Source organism: Bombyx mori, chromosome 19 (assembly GCF_030269925.1).
Source record: "Bombyx mori chromosome 19, ASM3026992v2".
In the NCBI taxonomy this organism is placed as follows: Eukaryota; Metazoa; Arthropoda; class Insecta; order Lepidoptera; family Bombycidae; genus Bombyx; species Bombyx mori.
The window spans coordinates 5,901,065-5,919,736 of NC_085125.1; the positions used below are offsets into that span (position 1 = coordinate 5,901,065).

Consider the following 18,672-nt stretch of genomic DNA (forward strand, 5'->3'; position numbering starts at 1 on the left):
GATTTACAACAAATCTGAAACTTTATTAATACCATCTCGAAAGATGTTTTACACTTCACTGAAAGGAGTGTTTATATTATATTTTGGTGCGTTGCTGATGAATATGGTTTTATGTTGCACCACATTATGGATGGTACAGAAATGGTGGCGGTGACTCACGCGCAGTAGCCGCGCGTGTGGTCCGACTGCCAACGGCAAGTGTTTGTTATGATATTTAAACTTCTTTTCAGAACAACACAGAAGTTAACGGTGATTTATAAATATTTATTGTTTAATCATAACCTTTCGACGGACTGCAGACAACTATCGATGTGCTTGTGGGGTTTGATGGTAAAACGTAAAGGCCACGTTTACGTTATGCAGTAAAGTATTATGTAATTTTGATTTTTCACAAAAGAAATGTTTGTTATAGTGTTTGCATGACCGACAAAACAAAAACCCAAAATGAATACGAAATGCAAAAAAAAAACATGAACAAAAAAAACACCCATAAAAGGGCAAGAAGCTAATATTGTCCAGAGTAGTCCAGACGTTAAAAATAATCCCTGCTTTGTTATAATGTAAATGTGTGTGTCTAATGTAGACTGTTATGTCGGGGCGATATTAGAATAAACGTTGTCGTAAATCACATGTACCGTATTACTTTTGTAACTACGAATGTTAACTAACAATCATATTACAGCACAGTATCACGTTACCGTAAAAACAATTTCGTCGTCATTTATCATACCTATGGAAGGCAGCTGTTTGGCTTTGCTGACCCCCATGAGTGACAGAGACCACACAACATTAGATCAACCGTATGTTCCCCTGCCAACAGAAGCAAAGACCAATGCATTGATCAATAATAAAAACGTTAATTAATATTAATATGTAGTTAATTATTTAATTAATGATAAATCATTTATTACGTATGCGGTATAGTATTGACCACAGATTATGTATTACTTAATATATAATAATAAAAATAAAGCTCCCATTCGCTAAATTCATCATCACCTTAGGCCTTACAGCCCAGGGTGGGCCTTAGCCTGATTCAGTATGTCTCTCCAGACTGCTCTGTTCAAGGCTTTCTCCTTCCAGTTCCTGACACCGATAACTTTGAGGTCGTGCTCTACGCCATCTAACCATCGGAGTTAGGGTCTGCCACGACTTCTGCGGCCCTCTGGTTTGCCATAGAGCAGTTGTCTTGGCATTCTGGTCTTCGCTAAATTGCTAATTTAAATAGTCAATATTTCTTATTTCCGAATGATTCATAACTCCATTTCTATTTTACTTCATTTCCGAAATTCTTAGTACTCCCAAACATGTGCTTTCTTGAAACGTGATCACACTTTTATAGGATATATCATTTCAAACAATAATAGTTGAGGGTATTAAAGAGCATACGAGGGCGGCACTGAAAATTTCGGGAATTAACGAAGTGACACAACATTACTATTTAAAAATGTATTTATTGCTTTTCGAAGTATTCTCCGCGAAATTTGACATATTTTTCCATACGATGGAACCAATCATTGAAGCAACCATTCCATTCGGAAGTTGGGGTCTCCAAAATGGCCGTTTTGTAGGCGTCCACAGCTTCTTCAGGTGATGAAAATCTCTGTCCACGCAATTTATTCTTTATTTTAGGGAAAGTATAGAAATCATTACGGCTTAGGTCGGGGCTATACGGCGGATGGTCTAATAATTCTATGTTTTCTTGCTCTAAAAACTCTTTTGTTCTGTGCGCGGTGTGAGAACTCGCATTGTCGTGATGGAGGATGATGCGGCGGTTGCAGTTCTCTTTACGGAGTTCAGAAACGACCTGTGGCAAACAAATGCTAGCATACCATTCTGCATTAACCGTTCTTTGTCCCTCAAGAGGAATAGTCGTAACATGGCCGGTTTTGGAGACAAACGTGGCCACCATTTTTTTTTGCAACACTCCGTGAACGAACAATTTTTGTTGGCTTTAACTCATTTTCGAACACCCAAACTCGTGACTGGTTTTTTGTTTCGGGTTCTTACGCGTATATCCAGGATTCGTCACCTGATACAATGTTGTATACAGCATTTGAGGATCCTGCGTGGAATCTTTCGAGAGTTCTGACGCACCAAGTAACGCGAGCCGCTTTTTGCTCTTCACAGAGCGAATGCGGTATCCATCGGGAAAACAACTTTTTTACACCTAATTGTTCATGCAAGATTATTTGTATTTGACTCATGCCAATGTCTAAAGTTGCCTGAATTTCGCGGTATGTCACATGTCGATCTTCCTCAATCAGCTTACGCACAGCATCAAGGTTTTCTTGGGTGTCTGCAGTTTTTGGACGACCTTGACGGGGATCATCACTGAGCTTGACACGTCCACGTTGAAACTCAGCAAACCAGCGACAAATTGTGGTTTTGGATAGGGCTTCATCACCAAATGCAGAAATCATCCGGTCAACACACTGTTTTTGTGTTAAACCACTTCGAAAGTCATAATAAATCATCGCTCTTGAATTTTCTCGAGTCAATTCCATTTTCTCAACGACTAAACAAGTTTGACAAAACCTCGTGACAAGACCGAGAATCTTTTTTTAAATAAATAAATGGTATTCGACTTTTAAAACCAAGGAGTTTTCAATTAAAAAGATTTTAACAGTGGAAATATTCCATTCCCGATACTTTTAGTGCAGCCTAGTACATAGAAATCGAGTGGCGACAGTAATACCGAAAACTGTAACAAAGGTAAGTAAGTCCGATAATAACATCGGATGTATAACAAAAAAAAATGAAGCCACAATCAAAAAAAAAAACCTGTGTAGTAAGTAGGCTTTTATCTTAGAATTTGATTTACCACGCATATTAACCTTATTTCTCAACATCTATAAAATGCATAGCCATAAAATTATGCAGTTCTTATTACACTATACAGTGGGTTTTATAGATAAGGCGAAACATTAATCAAGAACGGATTGTCTTGCGTTGGTGGATCAGAAATTTTAATTAGTTTTCCAATGAAAATAAAGAATCGCCGAGTTTCGAGAGTTAGGTTGGTTTCATTCGAACTTTTACATACGTTTCGGCCCGATTTAACAACGAGCGGTTGCCGCATTTAAAAACTTTAATAAATACGACAAGTCCTCCACAGATGTTGAAACACAGCATGACAAATTAGATTCTTTACAAAACACGTGACTATTATTCAGCGATGACAGCTTTATTGTAACCGGAAAACAATATTGGAATCAAATTAAAAAGGGAAATAATGAAAAGTAACGTATCGTATATTTATAAGTCACTAGAGGTCCCGCAGTAGTCGGAATTCGACTATAATTAATTGGAATTGTAAGTTTGTGCACTATTATGATTGTATATATGTTATACTTCTATAATCCAAATTTCGCCAAGCCTACACTATAAAAAATATTAATAAAGACAAACAATATTTAATCTATTCTCAATTTGACCACAGACGTCAAGAACAAACGTTTGACAATAAATAGTATGCATGCGTGTGTGCGTCAAATACATGGTATGTAGTGTGTGTAATGTTTTCTTTATTGATTTAATGTATCTTTTATGCATTATTTAAAAAAAATATTAGCATTGTGCACTTCTTCTCTATATTCTCTATAAGTGTGGAAAATTTCATACTCCTCCGTACCGCGCAATTTTGGTAAAAAGGATACAAAGTTATTGCTTCACGTATTAATATATAGATTATCTAATTGTAATTTTTTGAAGCCACATTTTTACGATACATTAAATTGTTATTGTCGAAAGAAGTTTTTAATGGCCCTTTTGGTTTGAAGCATTCGCCTCGACGACCCGTCGGTCGGGCGTCCTCGAGGTGGCGCCGCGTGTCTGTTTGGTTGTAGTGTTGACCGCGGGAACCCCCCTACTCTGACTGGGTTCTGACCCCGGACGGAGATTCGTCGGGTGTAAGAGTGCAGGGGAGTCGTTTAGTGGGTGGACCCTAAAATCCTTGGGCCCGCGATCTGCTCTCAACAGCTGCAGATCTTTGAGTCTCACATACCCCGCGCGCCCCCTAGGCGCGGGGACCTCGTAAGAGGATCGGCCCCCGGCCCGGAAAAAAAAAAGTATGTCTTTTTTGTCCATTCGGGCTTATCATACGTCATATCTGCACTCACATCTTCTCTTGTTCTATTCTCTTTCACACAATTCATCAGTCTTTTTAGGGTGCCTTCTCCTAGTTTTTAGAAGAACTATAGATTTTGTATCAGTCTTTAAATTGAATATACGACATTTGCGCAAAATCAGTTTCATGACTTTAAATATTTGATTCCTGTGATTTATACATAAATATTTCACTGCCAGAACTTTCACGGTTGGGCGTCAATATTTAAACTACAAATGAATATTTTTTTATCTGTCATCTGAAGTTTCCTGTGGTGAATGGAATATTATGGGCTTTAGAATAACTTTACTATGTCCACAAGAACCTGTTAGTTGGAAATCTTGTATGCGTAGGCGAAGATCTGGTTGCACTGGTCACGGGGATAAGTGTGGAAATTATTAGAATATCTTTACATACGTATGAAAAGTAAACTAGTACTATATTCATTTTTGAAAGAAATATATACGTTTCAATGAATGAAATATATTTTCCAGATGCCGTTTAAATTGCAAAGCTATTAAAAAGATATAGAATGAATCATTCGCAGTTGAATAAAATTAATATATCATTGGTTGCATTATTTTATGAGATAAGCTCACGTGAAAATCTGGAAAACAGATCGATGACCCAACCCTTTTGTAGCAACATTAGCATTGAGCTGTATTTAGTGGATCACGGCACGCACACAACTCAACCAATACTTATTTATCCAGATCCCTCGGAAAGTTCATTGCTCTTAGCTTCGTACAAGATAAGTTAATACGAGAAAACACACATACTCCTTATGACAGTTATGATAACACTGGCACGGGTTCCCTAATGAATAATATTCATAGAAGTGCGTTTAAAGAATACCACGGATATTTTTGAAATAGTAGGTATATTTTTTAACATCTACACTACTATAGTGAACGCATTTTAAATCACGTAAACGAGAAACGAAGGCTATATTTCAATAAATCTCTGTATATCTATATTATGGCTGTGCGAAGTCGGCCCAGAGTAGAATCACCCCATCTCTTTTCGTAGGTGTCACAAAAGGCCTCTAAGGAATTCATCAGAGAATGGGTAGCACCGTTCTCGGTATATCACGGGTATCAATAGGGTATCACGATCACTCGCTTATATTTATTGGTGGTAGGGCATAACGTGGGTCCCTTTCATCCACCCACCTGATACTACCGTCATGCATACCTTTGCCGCGGTCATAGTCAAATTACCCGAACACGAAACAGAACAATCAATGCTATATAACATATACTTATTGCTATAATAATAAAATAGCTATAAACTATCTCGTTTAATAAATTGACCATTGGAACTGTAACAGCCGCCTAAGGTACTCTGACCTTAATTCATACTGGATCGTCAGTGTATCTGTTGGTTGAATTAATCACTTTATTGGCCACAATTACGGTCTCGATCACAATGCGAACAAGTGTACGCAGTCAACGAAATGGCTGTCGCACGATTTAATTCGAAATAGAATATGTGTGACCTATATTCTGAACAATTCTGTTATTTCTACGAATTGCTTTAATGATCGTACAATTATGCTAATCTTAGCCGGCACTATGCATATTTTATTTTATTTTAAGAAAAAATTGTCGCCGAAAAACTATTTGACGGAAAAAAGTGACATTAGTTAGAAAGAATGTATCAAACTGCACAGCATTGTTCGAGGATGGTGACTCAGAGTGTCGTGTCGTCGACAAGTTTAGCCGATGGTCCCTATGAAACAATGTCAGGCTCATATCGACCTACGGGCATGTGCCTACTTTGAAAGACAAAAAATAGTAAACAAAAACGTTGGCCTGCTTTAGCGTTTTTTTGGCAGGTACATCCTTTTGTTTTTACAAAAATTTATCATCGTCGTTATCGCTCTGAATTACACATTAAACGTATTCGAATTGGCGCCGCGTTCTAGTTTAAAACAGGACGGATAGTATCTACGTACCTACACATAAAATATTATAAAACCACAAGTAATCGAATAAATGTTTTTAAAAAAAATGTTTTTACACATATAAGTGAACACACTAAACTTAACTAAAGGGCTGTTACGATAGTTTTATAAGCAATTTATATACCATATATCATATGTTAAAATTGTTCTATATTGTACACGTTACATAGCTCGCTTTTGTTCCAGTCAAATAAAACAAAGCATACCTATTGCGTAATTTACCACATTTAAACAGTCTTCTGACAGTGAATATCAACAATCGATCTTATGAGTTGAATTAAGAATTCGTAGTTTTTGTTACCAGCTTAGTCAGGTAGACGCCAAGCGGTTCTTCAAGTTCGTAAACACCATAATATGAATACCGTTGCCCAACATGAAACGTGGTGAGAGTTGAAATCATAATCACATTGGAATAAAGATGATTTTTCGCCATTATAAGCAGACGAGTTATACGGCCTCCCTGATAGTGGTTGACGACACTCATGAACGTCTCCGGTGACCGTCCTCGTCGAACCCGTCGCTTGCGACGAAGGGCTCGACGAGTAAATTAACCGATAGACACAGCCCACTGAGTTTCTCGCCGGATCTTCTTAGTGGGTCGCGTTTCCGATCCGGTGGTAGATTCTGTGAAGCACTGCTCTTGCTAGGGCCAGTGTTAGCAACACTCCCGGTTTGAGCCCCGTAAACTCACCTACACGTCAAGGCGAAGCTGAAATAGCCTCTCAAGGCTATCAGCATAGGTAGGGAAAAAAAAGTGGACGTTAACATTAGTCAACAACACGCACAGCACAATCTCTGTCTACCAACTATCCTACGCTTCAAACCATGGCCACATAGTATTGATATCGGGTACTGGTAGTTTTGAGCGAGTATAGCTATTTCGGGAACTTCTTGCATCAGATCGAAGGTGAGACGCCAAGAGCCGTGTTGCCTCACTGTTGATGAGATAATCAAACCGAATCAAACAGTACCGTGACGGGAACTACTTGAAACCGTACTTTCCAGCTGTGACACCAATGAGGTCATGTAAAATGCATTCCATGATCGTATTATCGTATCATCGGCGGTACATAAATGAATAAAACTTGATTCGGAAGTCACTTGACCCCATTTCCGGTTGACGTGAATCTTACTCGTTACCGGTAAAACGAGAAACATTAAATGCATGATCAACATTACATTCTAATTCTAATGCTCCTTATTAGGATACATTATAGAAATTCTTGGGAATTTTTCGTTGATAACGAAAAGAATTCGATTACTTACGATCAGATAGATGTATTATAATAGATTCCACATGCATAGTTAGTTAACCCCATCTGAAGGGCCAACAGTTTCTGCTTACGTTTGGGATTTCTTTGAATTCGCGCCTTCATAGCTTTTATCACTGCTGGAGTCCTAACAGACCGAGGGCGACCATTTCTTGACCTGTCATCTACACTAGAGTCTTCATTGTATCGTTTGATGGTACGATAAACGAATCTTTTGGTTATATTCAAATTTTTCAGTATTTTAAAAATTTGAATTGGCGCGTAACCGCAACGATGCAACGCAATAACTGCAACACGGTCTTCTTTAAGCGTCCACTCCATATTTAAAAATGAGTAAAATTCTAAAAGTATACATTTTTATTTTCATGAACAATTCGAAATTCGAATTCAACAAACTTTTTTGTGGCTAGCATTCTAAAAGAAAAGTTTTTACTGTGTGACAATACTTATGACCTGACTAGTTATTTCGATAAATCTAGCCTAGAGTAGAATCACCCCATCTCTTCTCGTAGGTGTCACAAAAGGCCTCTAATTAATTCATCAGAGAATGGGCAGCACCGTTCTCGGAATATAATACTAGGGTATCACCGCCACTCGCTTCTTGGTGGTAGGGCACAACGTGGGTCCCTATGATCCACCCACCCGATACTACCGTCATGCATACCTTTGCCGCGGTCATACGTTCCGGAATTGTTAAACCATATAACTAAGACTTGGACCTCATGTTTCAAGGTAGGGGACGGCATTCATGTTGTGATATGGGCGTCGATTGATTTGTAAAAGGACTGTACCTACTAAATAAATAAGTAAATAAGTAACCTTTTAACATTAAGTGGGCCGTGATCTCGCTTTCCTATCTACAGCTAAATAAACCGTTGTGTTTCTTCATTATGCAATCATATGTTGATACGGCCATCATATCCGGGACTTAATGTCGCCAGTCGATCCACAAGTTTACACCAAGATTAAAGCTGGGTGGCCGCAGTTATAACGCAAGATAAAAACTACGCAGATAAAATCTAAAATTTTGTTTGTTGAATTCTTGTAAATTTAGTTTCACATCTCATTAATAGGATTATTTTCTATATTTCGTTACAATTATAAGTTTAAACATTGAATTATATGTATAAGGTCACTATAATTTACGCTATTCACACAAAACACACCAGGTATTAAGTGACCACAATTTTCTATGTGTAATTAGAGCTATTTACGTGATTATTCTGAATTTGAGAAGTGCTCAAGCGGATAACCGAACTCTGAAAATAATTGAAAATTAAAATATTTACGGTATTGTGACAGTCGTACCGTGAGGCCATACCGGTAGTTATTAAAGCAGACATGAGTTTTGTTTTGAAGGGTGGGAAAAACGTTATGAGATAGGAGAAGCATCGAAATATCTAAAAAAAAAAAAGTGTGTGTGTCCGCTCCGACGCACGACTGGAGTTTACTGGATATAAAAAATTAAACGAAACAATACGAGAAATAGTTCTATATTACGACAACACGATACACTACAGATTATTAACAAATTAACGAGACACAAAACAAACGACTAACAAATATATGAAAATACAATAATGAGAGAAACGCGCGATCAGTACGAGGCTTTGTGGCGGACTGCCGGCGCATGTACTAGCATGTCACACGAAATGCGCATAACGCATTTCGTGTGACATGCTAGTACGATTTTGGTCCCCATAATTTTCATACCCCGGGCCTATATATGTAAATCGATTCTAAAGGAGTAAACTCCAAAAATACCTCAATTTTGTATATATACAAGAAAAAGTTCAAAACAAATCTTTAAATTTATAGTTGGTTATGAAATATTTATGCATGCGACCCGAATCCAAGTGCCGACGTATGAACAACACATGGCAACCAATATGTATTCACATTACTACAGGTGAGATCATTGAACTTTCACCACCTATTCTTGTAAAATGATGAGTTCATACTTCATATTTTACTCATAACAAAGTTGAATACACTAAGCGTTGTGTTTAAATAGTAAATTAACTGTGTAAATTATAATTTGTAGCCTTAAGTAAATATATAAAAATACATATAAATTCTTCTCAAGCTCACCAATGACAAATTTGCATTTGATATGTAATGAAAAAGTTGCATTTTACCACGATAAATAGTAGCTTGTGTCACACTCTCGAATCTATTATAGCTCATATACCCATGCCATGAAAAAAGGAAGCATTAATTAAGGTAATGTTTCTGTGAAATTTCATCCAAGTCCGTTCAGCTATTTTTGTATGATAAGGTAACAAGCATATAAACAATATTTATAGAACATTTCACGCCCACATTTATAGTAGATGAAAATAAATTATAATTAGGTCTTTGTTGTATAGTAACAAATTTTATCATTTTTTTACTCCAGTGCCTGATCTTTAGCATTGTTTGCGACCGAAAATAGCCTGATAGCTTTATAAATTTACAGATATCGTTCTTTAAAAATATGTACTATATTTTTCTTACTTTGTCATTAAAGTTAATGAAAATATTGTGGTTATAGGCCAATCTTTGATGAATTTGCTTGGTTGTATATTGTAAATGTGTGCCAAATTCTTATAAAAACCATTTCTAGATCAATATTAGAAGTCTGCCTAAGTAAAAATATATTTAAGATTTAATCTTAAAATATCTTTAATTTATTATTTGAAATGTTACAAACACTTTTAAATTTTTGAGACAAACAACAGGTGTATTAAAATATTTGAAATGTCATAAATAATAAATTGTGAAGCAGTTTTAGATGTCTATATGACCTGCAAAAACTGATGAAAGTATTGTGTTTGCTTTATGTATATAACCCAAAGTAAAACTGGGCATATTTTTTATTTATAGGATTTGTCTCACAATTATTTATTCCATTGTTTATTTTCCTCATTCATTAATACTTCATCAGCATCCGCCATTCATTGTAGTAACCTCTATAAGAGATAAGATAATAAATACGGTAAGCCAATATAGACTGGGGCCACCATTCTACAAATTTTTTGCCCAAAGTAATGGATTACCTGTGTACTAGATGGGTCTTGAGGTGTTTTGTGTTTACATAAAAAATTGTTAAAGTAAACTATATATATATCTTTTTATTATCAGCATTGTAGAAGCATGATAATAAAATTAGTCATAATTGTTTACTCACAATTGATAAAGATAGGTGATTTAGTAGCTTTTTATAGGCTTTGATTGTAAAATTTGTTATCAGTTAAGAGTAGGTTAGAAAAAGAGATTTTGCATATGTGTGTATCATGTACAAAGTGAATTTTAAATGTAAAGAAAAAAATGCATTTACCTTATATAAAATGCTAATTTGTTTTCATTCTAATTTCATTAATGAAAGTATTGTAATAATTCTATTAAGTTTTATTTTTTATTTATTGCTTGGATGGGTGGACGAGCTCACAGCCCACCTGGTTTTAAGTGGTTACTGGAGCCCATAGACATCTACAACGTAAATGCGTCACCCACCTTGAGATATAAGTTCTAAGGTCTCAGTATAGTTACAACCGCTGCCCCACTCTTCAAAACGAAACACATCACTGCTTCACGGCAGAAATAGGCAGGGTGGTGGTACCTACCCGCACGGACTCACAAGAGGTCCTACCACCAGTAAAGTTAAAATTAATTCGATGCCTCCAATGAACACTACTCTAACTCCAAATTCGTAGGTTTACAGGAGGAGAGTTTAAACGAAAAAAGTTGATAAATATATCTGCAATGATAAAGATTTTTTTCTTGTGTAACTAGCTGATTTACTCTTGCTTCGAACCCCATTAATAATGAATTTGTAATACTTTTAAAATAGTGAAGCGATTTGCGTGAAAAACGAAAATTTCAAAATTTTGAGTTAGAGTAGTGTTCATTGGAGGCATCGAATTAATCATTATATACAGGCAAGTTTATCTCCTGAATACAATAAATACATACCAAAATATTTACTTTTACCCTGCATTTATTTATAGATAATTGATGATTGGGTACCTAAATGGTTTCCAGAAACATTTTAAAATATTATAACATCTGGTATGGAATTAATTCAATTCAATAATATTATCAGTATTGTTGTTAAGTAAACCGACTTTAAACTAGGAAGCGGGTTATCTTTAAGGAGAATGAGTAATATAAATTAAAAGTCATATTTACTATGAGCAATCAACTGAGATTTTGGCAATAAGGAATAGACTTAAAGTAATTTTCAAAACGCAAATGTTGTTCAATTGCATCACGTAATTTTCAATGAAGGTGCTTAAAGGTAATTCGGAACTATATAGTATGAATAATCATTGCATTTAATGTACATTACGTTAAAACAATCCTTAATGATATAAGTCATCACCGATATTTTTGTGATAAAAAGTATCAAATAAAGTTAAAAGAATGTAATTTACAATCTTCACCACAAACTAAATGTAGCGAAGCGCCGTATCTCTACTTTCAGAGAATCATGCCGAAATTGAAGCAAAATTAAATTTCACATGACCCATTCTCGACGGTGTGTTATACACCCATATTTCATAGTTTACTCACCTTGTTGCTTCGCTTTTGTTAAATTTAATGTAAACTAAACAATATTTAATTCATAAACAAAACACTACACATTTCGGTAAACACATAACAGTTCATTACACCGTTCCTTCCTTTCCGAGGCACTGGATGGATGAAATCAGAACAGAAAAAATGGAGTAAGTGTCAAAAGATGCTCTATCTCTTTATATTACTCATCTAAGAAAGAGATAGCCAAAATAATTAAAGTGTGACCATTTTTATTTACAATTTCTCCAGAAAAATCAGTTTCTTGGACATCGTTTCAAACCATTCATTATAACATGTAATACTTTCAGTTACTATTGCGCCATCGAGTACCAGAACAGTATTGATAGTAGAGTATCTTGTGAGTGATACTGCCACCCTACCAATTTCTGCCGTGAAGCAATAATACGTTTCGGCTTGAAGGTTATGGCAGACGTTCTATAAAGTTGAGACTTAGCACTTATGTCTCAAGGTAGGTGGTTTTTACGATATTGATGTCTATGGGCTCCAGTAGGCACTTTACAGCATCAGGTGGGCCGTGACCTCATCTACTCATCTAAGATAATAAAAACTTTTTAATCAAAAATACTAAGAAAACGTATATGTAGCAGTTTTTTAATAATCTCACTATAATTGAATATACATAATAATATGTGTAATAGTTTTTGTATGAAATTCAGTTTTAAAAACTAAAACTCTCTCTCAGTAGAAAATTTGAATTTAACAAGATTACGATGGAATTTTTATCATTGGCAGCATAATGCACAGATAAGATTTAATAATCGACTGCAGTCATACATACTTTAAACTCTAGTAAATATCTCTCTCTAGTAGAAGGAAATATCTTTTACACTCCAGGAACCAAACAAATTTTGTTTTAAATGAATTGAAATCTATTTTTTAAGGAAATTTGGGAATACGGTAAAGTTAAAAAAAGCCAAGATGAAGAAACTGCCATCTATTGTCGAGTAATTTCAATTTGAAAAGGTTTTGTATCATCTGCCATCTGTTATCAGATGAAAATATTATACTGTCTAACGACTAAATTTCGTTTGAAATTTTGCTAAATTGACTAATAGATGGCAGCAGTATACACACTGCGATTTTAATTGTGAATGTCATTTTCTGTTTTCCGGAATAACTTTAACCCTACAAGGCACCTAGTTCCATATGTGGAACACTGTCTTTAATCGTTCCTATAACTATAAAACAAGAAATAGCGTCATCTATTGACATATTGATAGATGCTACAGACATTTAGCAATGTTGTAATACAAAACTTTACCTAAAGATGTCTTTCGTGTTAAAGTTATAGTATATGAAGTGTGAAATTTGAATGAAAGTGGAACGTTAGTCGTTTGTTTGAATTCAAAAATATTAAAAAAATAGTTATTGAACAGTTTTGACTCCAAAAAAATTCTGTGCTGCAACGAAGTGTATATTTTGCAGAGGTAAGTTGTTTTTTTTATATTACAATAGTAAACGTATTAGTAAATCATATTTTTATGCATGTTCCCCATACGGTACGTTGAGCTTTAGTGCCTGTTTTCACTTATACTTACTTACAATAACGTTCCCTAGGATTTTTTTGATTTTATTGCAGATAATGTCGCTAAGAAGATTGCGTGATGAAGATATTGAAGGTTTCTGGGATATTCCTTCTGGGAGTGAAGATGGTCAAGATTTTTCTGATGCTGAAAGTGATGATGACATCGAAAAGGTTCAGTCCATCCGAAACTTTTTATCAGAGCCACTCAGCAACGTGGAAACTTCCTTCTCTCCGCAAATATATCAGTTTTCGTCTCCCGTCAACGAGCATGTTACGAATATTGTAAATCGTCAGCCAGAAATATCAAACCCTCAGCCTAGTATATCAGGAATGACTTCAAGGACAACTACAAGTCCATTGCATAATCTCAGGAACCTAGACGATCATCGACTATGAGTAACACAATCGGTCATGGATCTAGAATCCCTGGCACTGTAACTGTCACTCAAAGAAAAAAAAGATTTATATGGAAGAAAACATATTTTCAATAACGCCCTTCTTCATTTACTGGAAACGCAAATTTCCAGTCACCGATTATAGACTTTGAAACGCCCCTTCTTTATTTTTTATGGTTTTTTGGTGATGCGTTATTTCAGCATATTGGAGAAGATATTCAGCATATGCACAAATTTAGTGTCCAAAAAATTCTTCAAAGAAAATGGTACTTGAGGCTATTTTATCATCTTCTTGATGTAACCCTTGTCAATTGCTGGTTATTGTACAGAAGAGTCGGAGAGCAGCAGCATATACCAACCCCAATGAAACCGAAGGACTACAAATTTGAAGTAGGGAAAAGTTTATGCATAGACCAAGTTTATCTGATGAAGTTGAAAACAAAAGACAGAAGCCAAATACATCAATCCTACCTCCGCGTGATGTCAGGCGCGATGGGTTTGAGAATTTTCCTGTTTGGGGTCAAAAAAGACAACGATGCAAATATCCTGGTTGCAAAGGAAATACATTCATATCTTGCAACAAATGTTGCGTAGAACTTTGCCTCAATAAATGTAACAATTGTTTTAGATCCTTTCATCAATAAATCATTTTATATTAGTTATAAGTATGATTTTGCAATAATATAAAAAAGTAAAATATAAGTAAAGGTAATAATCATTTCATTTTGAATAATTTACAATTGAACAAAAAGTACATAGGAAACTTCCAAAACAATTCAACTGTACTAGTTTAGTATACCAAAAAGTATAGTTAAGGCTCAGTGTACCATATGTGGAACTGAAATAAAAAGTTGATTTTTTCGTAAAATATGGTTTTATTTTTATTTTTATATGTTTTCCCGATCTTCTAATCACTAAATACAAACTATATATTTTTTTCATGCACAAAAAAAAATTGAGCCTTGTAGGGTTAAAACACCAAGATTTTTTTGATAAATTTCCTTTAAACCAAATATAGATATGGCGTTACGTTTTGTAGATTAACTAGACCGAAATAGACAAAAGACGGTGTGGAAAAGCTAAAGGATTATTTGATGACATTGACTGTTTCATTAAATTTTAAGGAAATGTATTTCACGTTCATTATCTCTAGCTTCTTCAGGCGATTCTGTTAAAAAGATGGATTTTTTGTAGAATAAGGTTGCTAAAAATAAGAATTCAAAGGAACTAGATGTGAGGATTCTCTAAGGAAGTAGAAGTGCAAAATGATGTCAACATCTCCTTTTTAGCATCGCACTACCCGCCATCGGAGTAGAATTCATCCTTAGATACCAAAAACCTTTCGCATCGTTTTGGCAACGCATGATTCGGCTGTGACATGAACTCCCCTCCACGGTGTTTCAAGAGGGATAAGTATATCTAGTCCTCAGTTGTAGATAGCAGCTTGGTTGGGCCTTCGCGTCGCTAATTTCCATCAACATCCACTGTTCCTTCGAAGGTAAAAAAATACATTAATTGTCACAGGAAAAATATTCTAGTAGTGTTTGACGTTTTTGTTGTTCCATTAATATCTAGACAAAATACAAAATATATTGTCCATCATTCCACAGATTATAGACTAATTTTAAGTAGTCGCCGAGTTCTATTGTCTTTTGATTATCACCTGATTGATACGACTTTTATCACGTATCACGGTTGAGGGCGATAATCATACCAAGAACTGTCGCTTAAAATAATGTCATACAATAATATGACCGGCTTGTATTATAGTCGATATCTCTATTCGTACATCAGTGCTAAGTTTAAAAAAAAAAGAATAATAATATTCTTTTTTCTTTAACGTCGTCCTGGCCCAAGAGATAAGTGGCCCGCTATACTCATATTGAACGAGGCGACTATTTTAATGTTCAAATCCGTCAGGCAGCTACAAATATTTTTAATGAAATACGCACGTAAATCTTTATTGAATGAGTTCCATGGTGATGGAGTAACATCGTGTATGTAATAAAAAATATCAAAACCTGCAAAAAGTTATATACGTCATAGCTTTGGAAACAATGATAGGTATTTTATTTTCTTCGGTTTTCGCAGTATTGTTAATACTGTCTACCATTATTAAAAATACTATTACGGTTTAATCGCGCTTTTTTTTTTGTGATTATTTACGATATTCCAAATTTAATCAATTGGTTTTATTATAATACATTAAATGATTACAGGAACCCATATACAAAACAAAGTGAATGCTACCTTATATCTCACCCTTCAAACCGGAACGCGGGACTGCTTCGCAGGAGAAAGAGGCTTGTTGGTACTGGCAACTAACACACTGAGTTTCTTACCGGATCGTTTTATCAGTGTGTTGCGATTCCAATCGAGCCGTAGATTCAGCGAAACACTGCTTTTGCTAGGGTCAGTGGTAGCAGCTCTCTCAAGTTGAGCCCGTGAGTTTATTTGCCGGTCCGCGTGTAGTTAAAATAGCTCACTAGGCTTGTGAGGAGGGAGTCTCCTCCCGGTGATCGAAGGGGGTCAAAGCTACGCCGCACGTTACCGTCACTCTAATGCGCTGTTACCAGGAAAATGGGATGACGTCAGCTGCGGTTCGCGATGCGATCCGCATTGCCGTCGTCATTGTCGTCACCGAACAGATTGTGGAAGAGCAGGTTGGCGGTGTATCGCGTTTCGACCCGGCAAGCTGGTTCTGACCCAGCGGGGTATCGGGCCGCCGTACTGCAGAGACCGACGTCATTGGTCGTCGACGATCGCCTCGACGACCCGTCGGTCGAGTATCCTCGGGGTGGCGCCGTGCGACTCATTGTAGTGTTGACCACGGGAACCTCCCTACTCTGACTGGGTCCTGACCCCGGACGGAGATCGGACGTCGGGTCAGAGAGTGCAGAGTCGTTTAGTGTAGTAGGGCCCTAAAAATATCCTTGGGCGCTCGGTCTGTCCCCAACATTTATAGATCGTCAAGTGCCACATACCCTCGTAGGAGGTTAAAAACCCAAGCCCAAAAAAGAAAAAAAAACCACAAAGGCTACCTACGATTGGGTAGGAAAAAATTGCCAACCCGTACGGGCTCTACACTTCAACTACTGACTGATGACGTAGTAGTAGTTTGCGAAGACCACTGTTACTATTTAGAGGCAGGTCTATCGTTCAGTCGTCAAATTTCACCATTCGATAACTCCACTTTGGCTCCGATTTATAGAACTTCATTCGAGCTTCCGAATTAATGATTAATATATTCAGAAACTTAACCACTATTCACATAATAATTTCGAAACAAGACAAGATTTCACGGATAAATAAACACCAACGGATTCCTGTGCGCTAAACGTTTTGACAGGATCACATTTGCATGAAGCCGTCGGCAGCTCATCGACTCGGAAAACTTACAATTTATATTAAAACATGCGCAATAAAATAAAACCAAGCAGTCGGAAAGTATCCGCGTCACTCGAGCAATGCTTTTGACATGGCTATTATTCGAAACGAAAATTTTAAAGGCGTAAGTGCTTCAAATCAGAATTGCAAGTTTAGCACCTAAACGTCTTGAGTTAAAATTGAAATCGGCACGTATCTATACAGAAGTAAGCCTTAAGAAAATGAAAACTCATCACTATCCCGGGCAATGAACACGAACGATGCAAATGATACAGATCCTTATAGGTATTGTTGCGTTTAAAATTCAGTGGCTGGAAGCATTTTAGTGCGGAAATAAATCGTAAGCTTTCGGCAAACTCTAGTAGTCAATTCTGATCTAATTATATCGTTATCGTTTGATATCGTTGTACTTGATAAAAAGATCGAAAATGCAAGTCTTCTTTCTGTCTTAAGTTATTAAAAATAAGTGTATCATTTTCGTTGTACTTTCTAAATTTCAATCTTCTATATATATAAAAATGAATTGCTGTTCGTTAGTCTCGCTAAAACTCGAGAACGGCTGGACCGATTTGGCTAATTTTGGTCTTGAATTATTTGTGAAATTCCAAAGAAGGTTTAAAAGATAAATAAATATGAAAACGCTCGAAATTAAATAAAAATAACAATTTTATTTTTCCTTTGATGTGTCGCTCGTCGGACGGGTCCCTATTCTTTGTTTTAAGTTTATTTTATACAAAAGTTTAGATCTTTTATTTATCGATTGAGGCACTACGAAGTCTGCCGGGTCAGCTAGTTTCCAATAAAAATATGCAGATATATTGTAGTTAGAAAGATAGAGTGGTCCGAGTATCTATAACACGAGCAGAATACTTGTATACAAAAACGTTTTCGTAACCCATCTTAAATTGCTGCAACAAACGATGTGCACTTCAAGTGAACGCGTTCAATTCACTGAGGGAACCATCTCGATCCTTTCCTTCCATCAGAGGCAATCAGCCCAAGTGCATATATGTAAATGTGGTTGCTCCCATCGGCTAAGATTCTAATGGAATTGATACCAATGAGATGGTTTGGAGCGTTTTCTAAGCTGTGTATTCCACACTTGTTAGAATTTAAATTATACGGATATAATCGAGTATTTTACTTAGAATCATATGTTTCTCTATACTACGTAACACGGGAGGTACTTGGTTTAAAACTGAGCACGTATCTCTGATTAATTTTTGTAAGTAATATTAAAATTAAAGTTTTTGATCTTAAATTACTACCTTAGCAAGATGAGTACGCGAAACAATATTACGATAGGTTGAAATACCATTTTTATTTTATTATGAATGCTGCCGTTATTTATATGTATATGTTAACGGAAATGTATGAAATCAAGGAATTGTATACAAATCCTAGGAAATGTTTACAATTCCGATACTATTTAGGAAATG

The 18,672-nt window shown here is 36.0% G+C and overlaps 2 protein-coding genes and 1 long non-coding RNA gene across 15 annotated transcripts in view; 2 read left to right on the forward strand and 1 right to left on the reverse strand.

Annotated features, from left to right (window-relative positions):
- The window catches only part of LOC101746167 (dystroglycan 1), a 91,231-nt gene extending 79,144 nt beyond the window's left edge, over positions 1–12,087 (reverse strand). For 5 of the 12 annotated variants that reach the window (XM_062673990.1, XM_004933357.5, XM_021352725.3 and 2 more), the window contains exon 1: positions 11,900–12,074. The gene's annotated coding sequence lies outside the window, so the exon portion shown is untranslated. Of the gene's footprint in view, positions 1–11,899 lie in introns of all 12 variants that reach the window. The other 7 variants (XM_062673986.1, XM_062673981.1, XM_062673983.1 and 4 more) reach the window with 6 other exon arrangements.
- LOC101744586 (uncharacterized) overlaps positions 8,588–18,672 on the forward strand; it is a 29,568-nt gene continuing 19,483 nt past the window's right edge. The window contains exon 1 of one of the 2 annotated variants that reach the window (XM_062673996.1): positions 8,588–9,568. Coding sequence is in view for 1 of the 2 variants with exons in the window: in XM_062673995.1 (XP_062529979.1) it covers positions 9,181–9,254 (74 nt within the window). In the remaining variant the exon portion in view is untranslated. The remainder of the gene's footprint in view (positions 9,569–18,672) is intronic. The other variant, XM_062673995.1, reaches the window with a different exon arrangement.
- On the forward strand, positions 13,072–14,714 carry LOC134200675 (uncharacterized). The gene is made up of 2 exons (XR_009975687.1): positions 13,072–13,353; positions 13,506–14,714. It is a non-coding gene; the product is annotated as an uncharacterized LOC134200675 (long non-coding RNA).